At 49.2% G+C, this 17,877-nt stretch overlaps 1 protein-coding gene across 1 annotated transcript in view; it reads left to right on the forward strand.

Annotated features, from left to right (window-relative positions):
• Positions 1 to 154: 154 nt before the first annotated feature.
• The window catches only part of COPA (COPI coat complex subunit alpha), a 36,989-nt gene continuing 19,266 nt past the window's right edge, over positions 155 to 17,877 (forward strand). The window contains exons 1-16 of the mRNA XM_083589761.1: positions 155 to 291; positions 1,179 to 1,292; positions 2,148 to 2,221; positions 2,622 to 2,702; positions 2,911 to 2,987; positions 3,958 to 4,067; positions 7,130 to 7,239; positions 8,249 to 8,348; positions 9,111 to 9,246; positions 9,760 to 9,842; positions 11,485 to 11,635; positions 12,345 to 12,411; positions 12,983 to 13,058; positions 15,601 to 15,683; positions 16,698 to 16,837; positions 17,776 to 17,861. Coding sequence (XP_083445887.1) covers positions 252 to 291; positions 1,179 to 1,292; positions 2,148 to 2,221; positions 2,622 to 2,702; positions 2,911 to 2,987; positions 3,958 to 4,067; positions 7,130 to 7,239; positions 8,249 to 8,348; positions 9,111 to 9,246; positions 9,760 to 9,842; positions 11,485 to 11,635; positions 12,345 to 12,411; positions 12,983 to 13,058; positions 15,601 to 15,683; positions 16,698 to 16,837; positions 17,776 to 17,861 — 1,528 coding nt within the window. The 5' untranslated portion in view covers positions 155 to 251. The remainder of the gene's footprint in view (positions 292 to 1,178; positions 1,293 to 2,147; positions 2,222 to 2,621; positions 2,703 to 2,910; positions 2,988 to 3,957; positions 4,068 to 7,129; positions 7,240 to 8,248; positions 8,349 to 9,110; positions 9,247 to 9,759; positions 9,843 to 11,484; positions 11,636 to 12,344; positions 12,412 to 12,982; positions 13,059 to 15,600; positions 15,684 to 16,697; positions 16,838 to 17,775; positions 17,862 to 17,877) is intronic.

Genomic DNA, 17,877 nt, shown 5'->3' on the forward strand with positions numbered 1-17,877 from the left:
CCGCGCCCTTCCTGTTTTTGTCCTCCTCGGCGACTGGTTCTTTGCTGGAGGCTCTTTCCTCCGCTTCCCCTAGGAGGCGCTCTTTCTCAGAAAGGATGTTCCCTCCCCATTTCCGTCTGTAATCTATGGTTTCCTAGCCGGAAGCGGAAGTGCTGAGTTGGCTTGCGGGACGCTCCGGCAGCGGGCGGTGACGTGGAGTCTGGTCCGGTTGTCGCTTCTGCTTCGGGGCGCGGAGGCTGCCAGGCCCGAAGATGCTCACCAAGTTCGAGACTAAGTCGGCCCGCGTCAAAGGTACCCGGGGAGGGGGAGGAGGGCCCGACTCCTTAGCGTTGCTCAGGTCTACTCGGGAGTAAGCCCTGCTGCTTTGCTCCCAGGTTAGTGCGCGCACGGTCGTAGCCTTACGCTTACGTGTGAACTGCCCCCGTTAAGAATAGCGGGGCTTGCTTCCGAGTAGACCTGCATGGGATTGCCATTGGGGCAGAGGGTTTTTCCGCCTCGGGGAATCAGTGCGAAAGTTGTGAAGGTTACAAGTGCAACTTCTTGCGTTGTTGGTAGATAACGGGGATGCTGGCACGTTTGTGTGTGCGTGAGAGAGGGAGAAATCACATCTACAAACGTTATATATACACACACACACGCGCACACACACATGTATGTATGTATATATGTTTATAGCGAGTAATATTAAAGGGTGTGTACGTGAACAGAGTTACCTGCTAATATATAGTTCTTTTCATGTCCATACACTTTAATATATGCCATAAAACAGGGACTTAAGTTTTCTTCATATATCATTGGGTAATGTAGATCCATATGCATCTGAAATTTGGGGTCGAGGCATTGTGGCGTATCTGCTAGACTTTGACAGTTACCCACCAGAGATGGGGGCGCCTTGGAGTCAGTGTGGTGTAATGGTTAGTGGATTTGAATGTGACCCGGGAGACGGGTTCAAATTTCCACTGGATGTTAAATATTTTGCTGGCTGACTGCATGGAATGTAGACAGCAAAAATAATAAGAACAAATATGTTGTCAATAATAATAATAATAATAATAATAATAATAATAATTTATTATTTGTACCCCGCCCATCTGGCTGGGCTTCCCCAGCCACTCTGGGCGGCTTCCAACAAAGATTAAAAATACATTAAAACCACCCTTCCCCCTTTTCCTTCCCAGGGCTGAGCTTTCACCCTAAGCGGCCTTGGATCTTAACAAGTCTGCACAATGGAGTAATCCAGCTCTGGGACTACCGGATGTGTACACTCATTGACAAATTTGATGAACATGATGGTAAGTGGAGCCCCCTTACAACGTTCACATATATGCAGGATCTCTTGCCTGAAAAATGTGGGCACCTATGGTGCTTTATTGCACAGCTTACTGCAAATCATGATGTGAGTAGAAGCATAAATACAAGTGGATCCGATAATCTCAAATAGGCAAGTGGATGTTCAATTCCTGTATGAAGGTTTTTTGACATGTTTTGCTGCAACACTTCAAAGTAAATTTAACTTAAACCTATATAGGCCTTTGTCACCTTTTTATATGCAGAGAGACTCATCCTCTGAATTAACTTCTTTCCTTTATTTTGTTCCAGTTCATGTTATCCTATGAACTTGGAGCTATATTGGGGGTGGGGTGGGGAGTGCATATTTGTTTTTAAGTGCTGTGGTGGAATTTTTGTAACAGAAGCTGCAGTATAAAGTTCCAAGGTGGGAGTTCATGAAAATTGAATCTTTCTTGAGTGGGGTTTGCAAGAAACATGGGCTAAAAGTAGTCCCAATTGCAGCCCATCAACCTCACACAAACCCCCCAGCAGGCTGTTGGATCTCAGTCCCAGGGAAGGTGTGTGTGTGTGTGTAGAGGACAAGAGAGTCACTGTGGGGTCTTGCAGCTGCTGTTGCTGCCAAAGCAACTAAGAGTCGGCTGGAGGCGCAGTATGGTTTGGGGCTATGGAATCCCAGTGGTGAGTCAAGGAAGAACTCTTTCTCATTGACAGGAGAAGGTCCTGGGACAGGGAAGGGACTGGGAGAAGAAATCAGAGTAGCCAACTGGAATGGACAAAAATCTATTGAGTACTCCTGTTTAATAAGTACCAGAAATGGGGAAATATTTACACGGTCTTTTGTATGTGTGTGTTTCTAGGCCCTGTCAGAGGGATTGATTTCCACAAACAGCAGCCACTCTTCGTGTCTGGAGGGGACGACTACAAAATTAAGGTAACGAGGATCTCTTCACCCTCTTGCAAGAAGTCAGCACAAGGAGAAATCTTTCAAAAGCTATTAGCCATGGCAGTGCAATAGTGCCTGCATGGGCAGTGGCAGTATATCTCTGACTGCCAAGTGCTGAAGACAACCCCACTTTGGGGCTCCTTAGTGGGATATGACTGACAGCAGGCAGAAGTAGTATGCTGGACTTGATGGGCCCTATAGCCCTTCCTCTTACTTTGTTTTCTTTGGAGAGACCCAGGACAGAGCCATAGCTGGGCAGAAGGCTCATTTAGCAGTAGTCTTAGCACAGACGGGTGAATATGTTTAAAGTTGCCAAACGTGATGATTGTGGGGGAATCTGGAGTGCTCAGCTGTCTGATGTATACACCCTGTCATGTCTGACTTTCAGGTCTGGAATTACAAGCTGCGTCGCTGTCTCTTCACCTTGTTGGGCCACTTGGATTACATCCGCACCACATTCTTCCATCATGTGAGTCCAGCAAGGCGCTCCCAGTCCTGCCTCTTTTGCTTTTTCCTGCCAAGATCCTGTTTTGCCGCTCTACAGGCCTTTAGGTCTGAAGGCCCTAAAACAGCACTGGGGCAGCAGCTCTGCAAAGTATCTTTGCTGCCTTTTTAATGAAAGCAGTATGTAGCAGAAAGAAAAGAAAGGGATATGTGTCTTTGTTTTTTGTTCGTAGGAGTACCCTTGGATCCTGAGTGCTTCTGATGATCAAACTATTCGGGTTTGGAACTGGCAGTCCAGAACCTGTGTTTGGTAACCAAAACATATTTCTTCATTCAGATGTCTTTTGTTTGTGGTTCCCAAGCACTTTTATTGAAAGCAACCCCTCGGCCTTGTATTCTTCAATTCATAGGTGAAATTGGACAATTTATAAAAACATGTTGTTGTCATATTATTTATATAGCATTTTCTAAGCGTTCAGAGGATTTCAGGTGCACTTTCTCAGAAATGCAGCAGCCTCATAAGGCAGGCATAGTGGTTAGTGTCAGGCTGGAACTGCTCATCTTTGAAACCCACTGGGTGCTTTCTGAGTGTGCTATCTCTCGGCCTAACTTACATTGCAGGATTGTTAAGAGGAGGAGGGAGGAGAACTGCATCAGCTACCCTAGGCTCCTTGAAGGAAGGGTGGGATCAAAATGCAACAAAATATGCTACCTGAATTATGTGTTTCAGAAACCAGCCTATTGTGAATGCAATATGTTTTAACTGTTTTTAATTCTGAGTTTTAAATTCCTGTAACTCGCCATGGGACTTGTTGGTAAAGGGCAAGTAATAAAATTAATAATAACACTTAATAATTAAAAATAAATAATCAGTAAGCTGAGAGTGAGAAGCGTGACTGGAGTTCTCACCAAGCCTCTTCCTTTGAACATGATTCTCCTGGGAGTTTGTAGGTGGAAGGTGGATAGCGGATCTCATGTTTGACACCTGCTGCTTGAAGTGAATTTCCTCACTTAGTACGTTGCAGATAGCTGAGAGTGTGGAGATCTGGAGAGCCAGGAAATGCTGTTGTTTTTCTGGCCTTGTCAGAAACGGCGCAAAAGGGCAGCTGGCCCTTGACATGCATTCTCAGCCCTTTGCAAGAGATTTATGCTGAAGGGATGGCTCATGAATTTTCCAAATAAATTGCTCCCTGTCGTCTTGTTGAATGAATGACTTTGATCCTGAATACTCAGAGGAACTACTCATAAGTGTTTCCCTCTCTTCCTTGCCTTCTTCCTAGTGTGCTGACTGGACACAACCATTACGTGATGTGCGCTCAGTTTCACCCTTCGGAGGACCTGGTGGTATCAGCCAGCTTGGATCAGACTGTGCGCGTTTGGGATATTTCTGGTGAGCTGCCCAGGTCGAGGGGGCTGTCCAGCAGCAGCATCGTGGTCAAAACTGCAGTTGTTGAAAGCGGAGTACAAGAGAAGGAGAAGTTGACTGTAGACCATCCCGGCAGGGCAGAGGAGTAATTAGAGTCCAGCCCCATTCCTATGGCACCAGCTCTGCTTTGCAGAAGGTGCTGTGAAACCACAGGAGATCCTGGCACTGTGTTTCCCTCTGTTTTGCTTGGTTCCTTTTAATTTTGGGTAGAAACTGCCCACTCTGCACACTTGTCATCAGTTTGTAGCTCCTCAGCTGTTAACAGCAGTTGAGAAGTGCAAGAAACCCCTGTGCTGGGTGTAAATGTGCAACTAGCAAATCAGCACTACGTGGAAGGAGCCATGAACCTTGGGGGCCCTGTGTTTGATCAGAGTTGTCCAACCAATCAAATACCTCTAGGAAATTACTCTGCAGCTAGCCAGATGCCTCTGAGAAGCCCTCTCCCAACTGCCCTATTCCACTTTTGATGCCAGCAACTGGGATTCAGTTTAGTTAACATGGCCAGTAGCTGCTGATAGATGTCTCTTCCTTCACTATGGCTGCCGAATCCCTGCTTAAATACATCTATGGCCGCAGCCCTCATGTCATCTTCCAGCAGCAAATTCCATCAGAGAATTGTGTGTCATGGTATCAGTTTAATTGGATGCACGATGGAATAATGCTCTTCCCCCAATTTCTGTAGTGTATTGGATCTCATTGGGCCCCAAGTTCTAAGAATCCGTTCTTGATCTGGTGGAAACAGCATCACACAATTTGGGAGTGAGCAGGCCCATATGATGGGCCCCTGGGCCAGAGCAAAGGAGCCAAGGCACCTGGGTGCTCATGGAGGAAGGATCGTGCTCCAGTGAAGCTGCAGGCCTTGGGGTCTAGCTCCTGGAAGCCCTCTGGAAAGTGAACCTGTAGAGCAAGTATGATGAACTTTTGGTGTTGCTGAACTGCAACTTCCATCACTCCGGCCATTGACAAGGGATTCTTTGCAGAATTCTTTGAGCTAGGGAGAGTCATGCCCTGGTTGCAAAAGAGGGAGCCTGAGGAGGTGGGAGTGTGGAACATGAAAACTGGGGGCAAGGACCCCTCCCCTCGTGAGTGCACAATAGACTTACCGCTTTCTCAACTGCAGTTTTCAGCTGGGTGGGCTGCTGGAGTTTCGTAGCACACATTCAGACATGACCCAGCTGTGGGGAGGGGAGGGGAGAGGATTGCTGCTTCCTGGCTACTGACGGGGAGAGCTTTGTAATCTCTTCTGCCAGCACCCTTGCTTCACAGGGTTCACAGACTCTCTCAGCAGGATTCCAAACTGGTTGTTTGGAAGATCCGTAAACTTTTCCAACATCTTTACAGATCTGGAAATGTTGCATCAATTCCCACTGCTGGTTGTCATCCTCTCTCAAAATGCCAGTTAGAGAGCAAAGTACTGGGACGCAGGGAGTGTCACCTGCGCAACAACCTTAGGCCAGAATTGTCCCCATGATGCAGATAGGTCCATAGCTTGTCTTAAATCCTAGTGAGCTGGCCGAGCGCAATTGGAACCTGGAATGTCTTTCACCACCTCCCTGTGCTAATTCTTGTTCCATTTCGACAATGGAAATTTCATCCTGGGTTTATAGTGATTTGTAGCCTCATCCCAAACTCTCCTGATAATTAGTGGGATGTTGTGGATTTGCTGCACTGGAGAAAACAGACAATCATATCAGCCATATGGGTGGGTTTCCAGGGCAACTGAGTGCAGGGTCCCCCTTGTTCCTGCTGAGAGAGTGCGTGAAAGGAGCCAGTTTGGGTCTGGAGTCTGGTTGTCGCATTAAAATGCATGAAAAAGCTGCGTTGTAACTGAAGTTTCCCTGCTCTTGATACTAACAATAACCTGTCGGGGGTGTTTCTGAAATAACTCCCTTTTTTCCTCCCTGCACCCTTTTAATCCAGGTGGAAGCTGAGCCTTGACATGGATGGCAGGAAGGGAGGGCTTAACAAGAGTTAATGTTGCACAGCAATTTCCTAACCGTTCCTTGCCAGGGGCACTATTTGTTCTTAAAAGGTTGAGCCTTGTTGAGGTTCCAGGCAGCAAAATGCTGGGCTGGGGTGGGGAGTTCTGGAAAAGCTCTAGAAGCATGATGGTGCTAGACTTCCTAATGAGTTGGGAGTGCTGTGAGCTGCGTCCAGGGTGGTCTAACGCTCCGAGGCTTGTTCTTCAGTTCTTGCCTGAGCTTTCAGAGTCCCCTTTAACCGTACCCAACTACCCGGGAGCCAGACAGTGCCTTCGCATGACCAGGCTGTCTAACTGCTCTGCAGACCACATTAATCCCCACAGCTCTTGTACATCTGTCTGCCTGTCTCTCACACAAACACCTCACTCTCTCTCCCGCAGCATTAAATAGCTGGTTCATTCTGTGAGTGTCCTCCTTTCCCTCTGGATTTGTGTAGCTTCTCCAAAAATTTTCCATCTGTTGTTCAGTTCCTTTGCCACCTCCTTGAAGCCCCAGATGTTTCAGTATCTCCTGGATCAGGCGTGCAGATGGTTCCTTCCACTCTCGACTCAAGGAGGCTGCTGTCTGAGCCTAGACCTTCCTGGATCTCAGCCCATTGCGTCAGGTTCCTTGTTGAAAGTGCCCGCCTGGTTATGTGAACTTGATAGCTTTTATCAACCAAATTATTTAAAATAAGAGGCCAGAATGCTTCAGATCCAATATACAAGGTACCGATTAACTTTTTTTTCCATTTCCCTTTGGCCTTCAACCAAGTAACTCAGCAGCGGCAGCATTCCTAGCCTGGTGATTTTTTGCTTCCTGATTGCAAAGGCGTCTCAGTTTCCCTAGTGAACTGCAAAGAAATGTAGAAATCGGTTCCAGCTGTGCATTGTTCTAGTAGATGTTCGTAGGGAATGAAAATAACTTGTAGTCCCTTTTCTCTCTGTTCCATTTCACCGGCTTATGTCTTCCATTTATATAAACAGCCTGTCTCTGAATTTTGCAGCATCCTCTCACTAACCTCATGTTCTGCCCCTGCTCTCTTCACTCTCACCTTTCGTGAAGGCCTGAGGAAGAAGAACCTCTCCCCGGGAGCCGTGGAGTCGGACGTTAGGGGAATCACTGGAGTAGATCTCTTTGGCACCACTGATGCAGTGGTGAAGCACGTCCTTGAGGTACTCCTGGCTTGGGCAGGGGGTGCATGGGGGAGGCACCTTTGCATATTTGCTATTTTAAACTGCTCAGAACACAAGCAGCTGTTGGCAGGGACTTTGGACCCTACCCTGAGTAATTCTGCAACAAGGAGAAGCAAGACCTGCAACCTCCAGAGCTGGATTGCAAGAAAGATCCTTGCTTCTGGGATCAAGCCTATTGCAAACCATTGTTTATATGGTGCCACCCATGTGCAAAGTATTAAGAGCATAGCACCCTGCCCTGAGAAGCGTGTGGTCTAAAATTCAGCTCTGGGGAACAGTACCAGAAGCGGGATGGGAAATGAAGTAGGGAGCAGGCAGGGGGAAGAGTTCACATCCGTTGCAGTTCTTGGACTTAATAATTTGGATACTGAAAGGTTATGGCAAAGGCTTTGGGGGGAAAGCAGGGTGGGTGTGTTAGAGAGGTGGCCTCAAAGGGGTGTTCTGGAAGGTGGTTCCGGACATATAAGAGGAGGAAAGGGTGAAAGGGCAGGGAAGTTTGAGGGCGTAAGAAAGAAATCTTGGGTTGGTCAAGTGTGGGTGGAGTTGGACAAACGAAACTCTAGGTGGGGAAATAACAGGGTCCTAGGATGGAGGAGTGGAGAGCTTTGAAGATAAGGAGCTCACTGTGGATTGGAGTCAAGGGCATTATGTGGTCAGTGAGAAAGATGGATGGTTTTGATGGCTGAATTCTTGGTAAAGAGGTGAGAGGGCTCAGGGGTGACTGCAGAAGACCAGGGAGGAGGCGGTTGCAGTTGTTTCCTCTCCCCTTGGCCCAGAGTTTTTGCTGAGGGAGGAGCAGAGAGGCAGGGCCATATTAGCCCCTTCTGACTGTAGGGATGGAGTGGGTCCCTTTGGATTAGCAGGCAGGGGGTGGCAGCTACAGCAACTCTGCTCCTCACATCCCATTGACTGGCACGTGTTGCCACTGTATGTTGCCACTTCCCAAAATGGCAGCCTCGGCCTGAGATTAGTTACCTTCTTCTCATAGGGGCACGACCGTGGTGTGAACTGGGCCGCTTTCCACCCCACCATGCCCCTCATAGTTTCAGGGGCTGATGATCGGCAAGTCAAGATCTGGCGGATGAATGGTAAGCGCCGTCCACTTCCTTCCTCCCTCCCTCCATGGAGTCAAGTTGCAAGAGCAAGGACCCAGCTGCATACACTGCTAGGCTGGCTGGGCACTTAAGAGAATGAACCTTGGCTGCAGGGTGGGAATCTGATCCAGCATTGATAGCTGTTTAGAAATGAGCCCAGCACCGGAAGGAATTGCTTCTCTGGTAGGTTAGGGGAAGAAAGCGGGCAAACTTATGCCAAGCTGCAGTAGAAGATTGCAGAAGCCTTAGGAATGCTTTGCCGGCCCAGTTCAAAAGTCTGTCTGCCTTGAGCTTCCTTGGGAGGCAAGCAAGCAGAGCCTGGAAGTGATGGCCTTTGGTTGTTATCCTTCTGCCAGAGGGCCAAGGCCTTTGAAAACTAAGTTACAGGCACTGTTGACCACTGGGCTGACGTTGGGGCAAACTGTGTTTTAATTGCTGGCTCCAAATGTGTTCTGCATTTTAACCATTAACTGCATTTTAGCTTTTAACTCATTTGTGCTCATGACTTATTTTGTAATGTTGTTTTTAATTGTTGTAAGCCATCTTGAATCCCAGCTTGGATATAAATGCATTAAAAGGGTAAAAACAATAAGCACCTGAAAAGGCTGGGCACCAGAACTGCTCTAGGCAACTCTTAGGACCAATTCCCTATGTAGGACCTTGTAGAGTTGCTCTACAAGCTCGAGGTGAGAGTCTCATTTCCCTGACCTCTCTGCCAAGGAAGTGGTTCGTGATCACCAGCCTTCTTATCCTTAGAGTCGAAAGCCTGGGAGGTAGACACCTGCCGCGGACATTACAACAACGTCTCTTGCGCCGTGTTTCACCCCCGCCAGGAACTCATCCTCAGCAACTCTGAGGACAAGAGCATCCGTGTCTGGGATATGTCTAAGCGGTAAGTGCACCATCCTGCCTGCCCTTCCTGATCTCGGGATAGTGGGCCCTGCACTATTTAAAAGAATACGCTCTGGAATGCCAGGTGCCTGGCTGGAATACACAGGAAGCTGCCTTATAGAAAGTCAGGCTATCAGTCCATCTAATCAATTTTGTCTGCAGTGGCTCCCCACAGTTTAAGCAGGGAGCTTTTCCCCAGCCCTGTCTGGAGATGCCATTGGGGATTGAACCCTGGGGCCTCCTGCTCACAAGGCAGAAGCTCTGCCACTGACCTCCGGCCCTTCCGCTGTGTGATGGAGGGATCCAAAACTCAGAGCCACCAGATCTTGGGGTCAGGTGAGGAAGGAGTGTTAGTACACTTTTGGATGGTGTTGGCCACATTTAGTCCGCAGGCCAGAGGTTCCCCACCCCCTCTGTTAGGAACATAGCTGCTTTGAGGCTATCAATTGCATAAACCAGTCCAGTTGTTTTGTGTTAATTAGTCTGCCTCTGTTTTTCATTCTCCCCTTCCCAGCACGGGAGTCCAGACTTTCCGCAGGGATCACGACCGCTTTTGGGTGTTGGCAGCTCACCCCAACCTCAACCTCTTTGCTGCAGGTAATGGGATCTGTTCTTGAAGTCACTTTGGATTTGATGATGAGTTTTCACTAGATGCCAAAAAAGGATCTCCTTCACCCAAAAGGCAAACAGATTTATGGTGGCATCTGCTTTTGTGATTTCAAGCCCATGTCATGGCATGCACAAAATGGTCTCTGCAGTTGGCAGATGTAACTGTATAATTTTAAAGAAAATGGGGTCAAAATGTTATGAAGTGCAGAGGATCAGTTCATGTATCTAGCAAGTTGGCAGTGTCCAGTCCAGGGGTGGGGGAATCTTTTGCTCCAGGGGACAGATCTTTTATCAAGCTTGGCCTCACAGGCCAAATTTGAGAGGTGGGTGGGGCTTATGATCTGTCAGTCACATGCCATTATTATAACATCTCATGATTGATGTGTGAGTGGGGTCACCCACCCACCTGCATCCCTCTTGTGGCTTTGCAGGTCTTCCCATGCTTTAAACCCAATGTCAGAGGTTTAAAAGAGGAACACAGGGATACCTGGAAAGTGCCCTTTGAAGCATCTTGCACCTTCTCCTTTAAAGGTGCTTTAATATGCCTTTGCTTGCAAAACAGTCAAGTGTTCTAATGAATACACTTAACCTGGCTGCGTTGGTCTTTGGAGAGAATAAGCTGCTGTGGAACCTTGATCTGGAACGTGCTCTCGTTCCCGATTGGGCCCTGGTACTGGATTTCCTGTTGAAAAGCTCTCCCTTCTGAATGCACATTGCTCGCATAGCTTCCACTCTCTGCAAACAGCAATGGGGGGGTGTCAAATAGCAAGGCAAATTTTCAGGCAGAAACCTGCATGGGCACCTGATCTGGATTGGGGCCCTGCAGCTGCTTTGTTTTTGTTGTGCTGTTGTTGCAAAACAAAACAAAAATTACCAAAAAGCACCAATAAAATAAACATTCATCCTGGCAACTAAGCTCCCAAGATAGCCAGGTTTTCAGCTGGTGCTAAAAGCTTAACATTCCTGCCTCGGAGGGGGAAGAGCTCAAAGGTGCAGGGCCACCACTGAGACAATAGCTGCTGGGGCTTCTCCTAGCCCTACCTTGAGATGCCATAGGGAAGAGTGTCTGCCTTGCAAGCGGAAGGTCCCCGGATTCAATCCCTGGCATCTCCAGCTAGGCTTTGGTCAGTCTCCTGCCTAGAATTCTGTAGAGCCACTGCCAGGCATTGCAGACAATACTGAGCTAGAGTCTGGCTTGGTACAGTGGTACCTTGGGTTACAGATGCTTCAGGTTACAGACTCTGCTAACCCAGAAATAGTACTTCGGGTTAAGAACTTTACTTCAGGATGAGAACAGAAATTGTGTGGCGGCAGCAGGAGGCCCCATTAGCTAAAGTGGTACCTCAGATTAAGAACAGTTTCAGGTAAACAACAGATCTCTGGAACGAATTAAGTTCTTAACCCGAGGTACCACTGTATAAGGTATAATCTCTTTCCACACCAGGGATTAAACCTCTGACCTTCCGCGTACATGGCAGGTGCTCCATCCTTGAGCTGTGACCCTTCAGCCTGGAGGGCATGCTATTTTGCCTCTCTCTCCCCCACCCCCACCCCCGCAAGGTGCCGTGAGTCTGCTTGTAGCGTTGGCTGCAGAAGTCTTAACACGGCTGCCGCTCTCTCCGGTCTCCAGGACACGATGGCGGCATGATTGTCTTCAAGCTGGAGCGTGAGCGACCAGCATACGCTGTGCATGGCAACATGCTCTACTACGTGAAGGACCGCTTCCTGCGACAGCTGGACTTCAACAGCTCCAAAGATGTTGCCGTAATGCAGCTGAGAAGGTGAGGAGGTCCTCTTCCGCTCGATGCCTTCCACCACTGTTGCTAGGTGGTTGTTTTGTGCTTCTTGTGGGCGGAGAAGGCTGCATGCGCTGCTTGTACACAAGAACACCATAAGAGCCTGCTGGATCACGCCAGTGGCCCATCGAGTCCAGCATCCTGTTCTCACAGAGGTCAGCCAGCTGCCTTTGTTGGGAAACCGGCAAGCAGGCCCCGAACACGAGAGGAGGAGGAGTAGTAGTTTGGATTTGATATCTTGCTTTATCACTACCCGAAGGAGTCTCAGAGTGGCTAATATTCTCCTTTCCCTTCCTCCCCCACAAGAAACACTCTGTGAGGTGAGTGGGGCTGAGAGACTTCAAAGAAGTGTGACTAGCCCAAGGTCACCCAGCAGCTGCATGTGGAGGAGCGGAGACACGAACCCGGTTCCCCAGATTACAAGTCTACCACTCTTAACCACTACACCACACTGGCTCTCTCTCTCACTGTGGTTACCAGCTACTGTTGTTCAGAAGCATTACCACCTCCTAACCATGGAGGCAGACAACCAGCAGAGCACCTTGCAGCCCAGGACCTTTTTTTTTAGGGGGGGGTCATGGGGGTCCTTTCCTTCTGCATCAGTGGCTGCTGCTTTAAGCCAGAGCTGTGACACAGGCCAGCTACTATTTGTGTTCTCCCTGCTTTCCTCATTTGTTACTTTCCTCCTTCTCAGCGGCTCCAAGTTCCCTGTGTTCAACATGTCCTACAACCCTGCGGAGAACGCCGTCCTCCTCTGCACGGTAAGCTGAAGCTAACCTGGAGTTCCGCAAGCCTTGTTGGGTACTTCATCGCCCTTTGCTAAGGGGTTTGGGGGCTCGTTTTGAGGCCTTGCCACTTGTGGGGCTCAGTCCTGCAGGGGCGATGTGCATGTCCACCTTTTCAGAAAGTGGAAGAACAGGGCGGCTGCCCAAGGAACCTGCTACTTGCCTTGGACAAAAAGGGCCCTTCTAGTCCAGTATCCTTACTTCCCACAGTAACCAACCAGATACCTCCAGGGAGGCAACCCCCCCCCCGGCCCCTCCCAGCTTGTATTTGCAGATTTGGATCCTCCAGATTCAGAGGTAGTCTATTGCCTTTGTGGCTTAATGCCCACGGATAGATCTGCTCTTCCTTGAATTTGCCTAATTCTAGATTACTAAATCTGGATTACTGCAGTGCGCTCTATGTGGGGCTTCCCCTGGGGCTTGACCTGCAGGCTAGTGCCGAATGCTGGAGCGCGATTGCCAAGCAAAAGAAACAAGCACAAACAGTTGAAAGAAATTCTAGTCCCGAGAGAGCTGGACTGACATGTAGAATTCTTCCTCTCCACAGAGAGCCAGTAATCTGGAGAACAGCACCTACGACCTGTACACCATTCCTAAGGATGCTGATTCCCAGAATCCTGATGGTGAGCTTTGCATCTGTTCCTCCCTGCCTCCACCGCCTTCCCCCGCCCTCTGAAAATCACAACTGGGTTCCTTCTCCACCATTCCTGCGGAGCCCACATGCTCTTGGCAGGTTCTTTTGACTTGAAAAATTCATGTTTGTCCCCCTCACTTTTACGGTTGCAAATATATTTTTTATAAATCAGTTATTAGAAACTATCCATCCTGCCTCTCTGCCCAGCAGGCCGCCTCACTGGCTTGCCTGTCCTGATGGATCTCCTAGCAAAGCAGCTCCGTCCCAGGCAGGCCTCTCTGCTTCCAAAGTAGCTGTACAAGTGCCCAGTGCTCGTTCTCTCCCTCTTGGCCAATTCCAGACCAGGCGTGTAATCTGCCCATCAAAATGTGCCGCTGGAACTTCTTCCTTCCGAGTGCCTCTCGTTCCACTTGGGAGTTGAAGTTCCAGCTGGGTCTCCCCTGCCTCTGACGTCACGGCAGTAAAAGCTCCCGGAGCGAGTTCCAGTGATGCATGAGCCAGGCCAGCCTCCCGCATTAGCAGATTTATGGGTTCTGCGTGGCTGCCAGGCGCCATTTGCTATAAAGGCGATGTTACCTCCCCTCGTTCCGAGACACAGAAACTCTGCTAGTTATGTTCCAGCCTTGCTGTGAGCTGAGCTCCTCCTGGCACCCAGGGCTCTGGGGCGCTTTCGATTCTCGCTCTTATATCCCGCAATGTTGGTAGCTCTTGCAAGCAAATATTTGGGCCGCCCTGTTTCCTCACCATTTTCATAGCGGTAAGAGTGTTAAGGCTCTTCTTTCCACTTTGTGTGATGGCAAAAAGAGGAAAATTTGTTTCCTACTGTGCTTTCCAAACATGAAGGCAGTACTGGTATATTCTTGTGGCCTTTCCCTTTTTGATTATGTGCATTACCACCAAAATCATCAAGTGGGGAACTGTTGGATAATTTGCAGTTATTTGCAGTTACCACGCAAAGAGGGCCCAGTATACTTATCCCCCGTATAACTGACAGAATGGTATACCTGAAGGAGCATCTCCACCCCCATCGTTCAGCCTGGACACTGAGGTCCAGCTCCACGGGCCTTCTGGAGGTTCGCTCACTGAGAGAAATGAAGTTATAGGGAATCAGGCAGAGGGCCTTCTCGGTAGTGGCATCCTCCCTGTGGAACGCCCTTCCATCAGATGTCAAGGAGATAAAGAGCTGCACAACTTCTAGAAGACACCTGAAGGCAGCCCTGTACCAGGAAGTCTTTAACATTTGGCATTTTATTATGGCTGGGACACCCAGCCAGATGGATGGGGTATAAATAAAACAACAACAACAACAATGGGGGTAGGAAGACTGAGGCAGCTAGCCTAAAAGACTGCTGAGTGAGGAGAGATCTGAGCTTGAGACATTCTGGTCTGTTTTAACGAGTACACTTGATAATGTTGAGAAGGTGCAGTTCCCAGTGTGTTGGGGGTTTTTTTGTCATCTGCACTAGGGAAGGCCTTCCAGGTGTTATTGGACTCCAGTTCCCATCAAGCCCACCCAGCATGGTCAATGTTCAGAGGTGATGGAAGTCATAGTTCAGCAACATCTGGAGGGCCAGAAGCTCCACACCCCTGATCTACATGGCTGTTGATGCAAATGTTCTTACTTTTATTTATTTTATTTATATACCGTATTTTTCACTCTATAAGACGCACCTGGCCATAAGGCGCACCTATAAGGCGAAGGAAAACAAGAAAAGCCAGCAAGAGCCGTAGACATGATCACTCGGCACGGCTCTTTAAAGATAGAGCAGCTTTTGCTGGCTTTTCTGGGAGGTGGGAGAAGGGACTGACAGGCTGCCCTCCGTCCCTCCTCCCGCTTCGCTGGGAAGCCAGCAGAACAAGAGGCGCTGCGCAGCTCTCCCTCTTGCTGTGCTGGCTTCAGAGATAGCTGCACAGCCTGCATTCACTCCATAAGATGCACACACATTTCCCATTACTTTTTAGGAGGAAAAAAGTGTGTTTTATGGAGCAAAAAATACGGTACTGCCCTTTGGCTGCAGGAAGCGCTGAGCCCTGTATCTTTGGTGGCCTCGCCTGCATATCTGAAGCGGCCCAGATGCCTCACTGTGTGCAGGTCTCTCCCAGAGATGCTTCTTCTCTTGACACTCGTTGCTTTGTGCTTCAGTGCGAGGCAACAGCTGCTGGAAGCAGAGGCAAGGGAGGGGCCTATGCTGGCTACAGGACCCTCGGCGCTTGCTTTGTTTGGCTGCAGAGGCATAGCTCATTAGCGTGACATAGTGGCGTGTCAGCCGGGATGGCTGCTTCCTCCTTTGCCAGCCAGTCGTGGCGCCAGTTCCCCCAGCAACTGCTTGGCTCCTCCAGTGGCCACTTTGAGAATCCAAAAGTATGTTTCAGAGGCAGAGAGGAGGAGGGCCTGGATCTTACATGTAGCCTGAGGTTAAATGGGAGTCAGGGGGTAGGGAGAGAGCAGCTGATCTGCAGGAGCAGAGCTGGAGCAGAGCCAGCGGTATATGACTTAATGCCTGTCATTTATTATTCCACCCCACCCCCAGCTCCTGAAGGGAAACGCTCCTCTGGGCTGACAGCTGTGTGGGTAGCTCGGAACCGCTTTGCTGTCTTGGATCGGATGCACTCGGTGAGTGGGGAGAACCACATAGCTCAGCGGCAGGACATCTGCCTGGCATGCAGAAGGTCTGAGGTTCATTCCCCAGTGGAATCTCCAGGGAGGGTGGGAGGGACTCCCTTTCTGAAACCCTGGAGAGCTGCTGCCAGTCAGTGTTGATAAAATACTGAGCTAGGATGACTGAGGGTCTGATTCGGCATAAGCTTCATATGAAACGCTCTGCCTGTCCCATCAAGCCTTGCTTTCCTTCCCATGAGCCTCAGCTTCTCCTGCCTGAGCTTGGAACTTCCACAAGTTTCATGGAATCCTGATAGAGAAACGTTGATTTAGGAAGAGAGGATGAAAATCAAAGAAGTCCTGTGCATTAGAGCACAGGAATTTTATTATTATTTTAACAATTAATTCATTAGTTACTTTCTAAGCCATTGTTTCGAGATAATTTTACACGTAAGATGATTAAAAACTGTTAAAAACACAAAGAGAGCAAATACGTTTTAATGCAAGGCGGAAGTCCTAACACATGGGCACTCGTGGTAGAGACCCATCCATCAAGCTGGGAAATCCTATCGGAACAGAAATGTTCTTTCTGGAAGGTGCAGTTATTCCCTGACAGGAATGCTATTCTCCATGTTGCATATGGTGAGCCTGAGAGAATTTATGGCTTGGCCAAGTCCCCTGAGGCAATTCATGTCAGCCGAGATTCAAACGGAGCTTTCTGCTTCGCAGCTTAATCTCAGCCACTACACTGCATTGCTGCTCTCTATTTCTCTCTCTCTCTCCCCCGCCACTCTCTTGATTGTGAGCTATCCCTGCAAGCCGTTGTCAGGTTATGTGGCAGATTAAAATGAGAAGGGACAAGGCAACACTGAGTAGCAAGCAAAGGTGCTGAGCAGCTCTGTGCTCTGTGTGAGGTCCTGAGCCAGCGACGAGTCTTGTTCTTCTGGATTTCGCTTTCATGTGCCTGATTTCTCTCTTCCCTCCTCTCCCTGATTTTTGCGGTCTCTTGCCTGCCTGCTGAAATGGCAGATTCTGATCAAGAACCTGAAAAATGAGATCACCAAGAAGGTCCAGGTTCCCAACTGCGATGAGATTTTCTATGCCGGGACTGGGAACCTGCTGTTGAGAGATGCTGATTCCATCACCCTCTTTGATGTGCAGCAGAAACGGTAAGAACCTTCAGCAGCAGATGACCTCTGACCTCGGGTGGTGGTGGTGGAGTCCATCAGACAAACTCCAGGTGGGCAACGACCTTTACCACTGTCACTTTGATATGGAAGCCCAAGGGTGTAATTGTAGAACCCTCTGATTTCCTTCGCTCTGGATGGGGGAGTAGAAACACCTGGCCGGATTTGGCCCAGCAGCTTCCAGTTGCTGATCCTTACCCAACACGTGCAGCTTTTTTCTGTGAGCGCCTTTCAGCTGCCAGGTTTCCTTAAGATACCACAGATAATGTGCATATTGTAGGGCAGGGGTGTCAAACTCAAATTCATCGGGGGCCGCATCAGCAGTTTGGTCACCCTCAAAGGGCCGGTTGTATCTGTAGCACTATGTGTCCACTCTTTATTATCATAAATTATTGTCACTGCATTCAATTACACTGCATGTAAAGTGGAGGTTTCCTGTGTAGAACGGCCGGCGCCGCTAGAGGGCAGACGTTCTCTGGCTTGTAGGCTGCCGTGCATGCGCTGAAGAGGCGGCTTTCTTGTGTCAAAAAAAAAAAAAGCGAGAATAAAAGGTGAAGGCTGGTGGCCGGCGGCGGCTACATGGGCCACATGATGAGGTCTGGCGGGCCGGATTCGGTTTGACACCCGTGTTGTAGGGTATCTGGGGGTGTTCTTGGCCACCAGGGATTCCCAGAGAGCTTCCCTAGAGAAAGGAGAAGAGCTGGTTTCTGTGGGCCAGTTGAGGCAGATTCGGCATAAGTCTCACATGGTCCGTAGGCTAAAGCCTTTTTCTGCTCGTGGTACTACCTCACCACCCCATCCCACCCCCGCCAATTGATTGCTGCTTCTCCTGCGTTCGAATAGTGGGCAAATGGGGAAGAAGGGAAGGTGGCGTGTCCTGGTGTGACTTCATGGACTGGGGGGCTGCTCCCTTCCTGCAGGACTCTGGCCTCTGTCAAGATCTCCAAGGTGAAGTATGTCATCTGGTCGGCTGACATGTCCCACGTGGCTCTCCTGGCAAAGCACGGTAAGAAGAGGCCTCA

The sequence above is a fragment of the Podarcis filfolensis genome, assembly GCF_964270895.1.
Source record: "Podarcis filfolensis genome assembly, chromosome: 16".
Taxonomy (NCBI): domain Eukaryota; kingdom Metazoa; phylum Chordata; class Lepidosauria; order Squamata; family Lacertidae; genus Podarcis; species Podarcis filfolensis.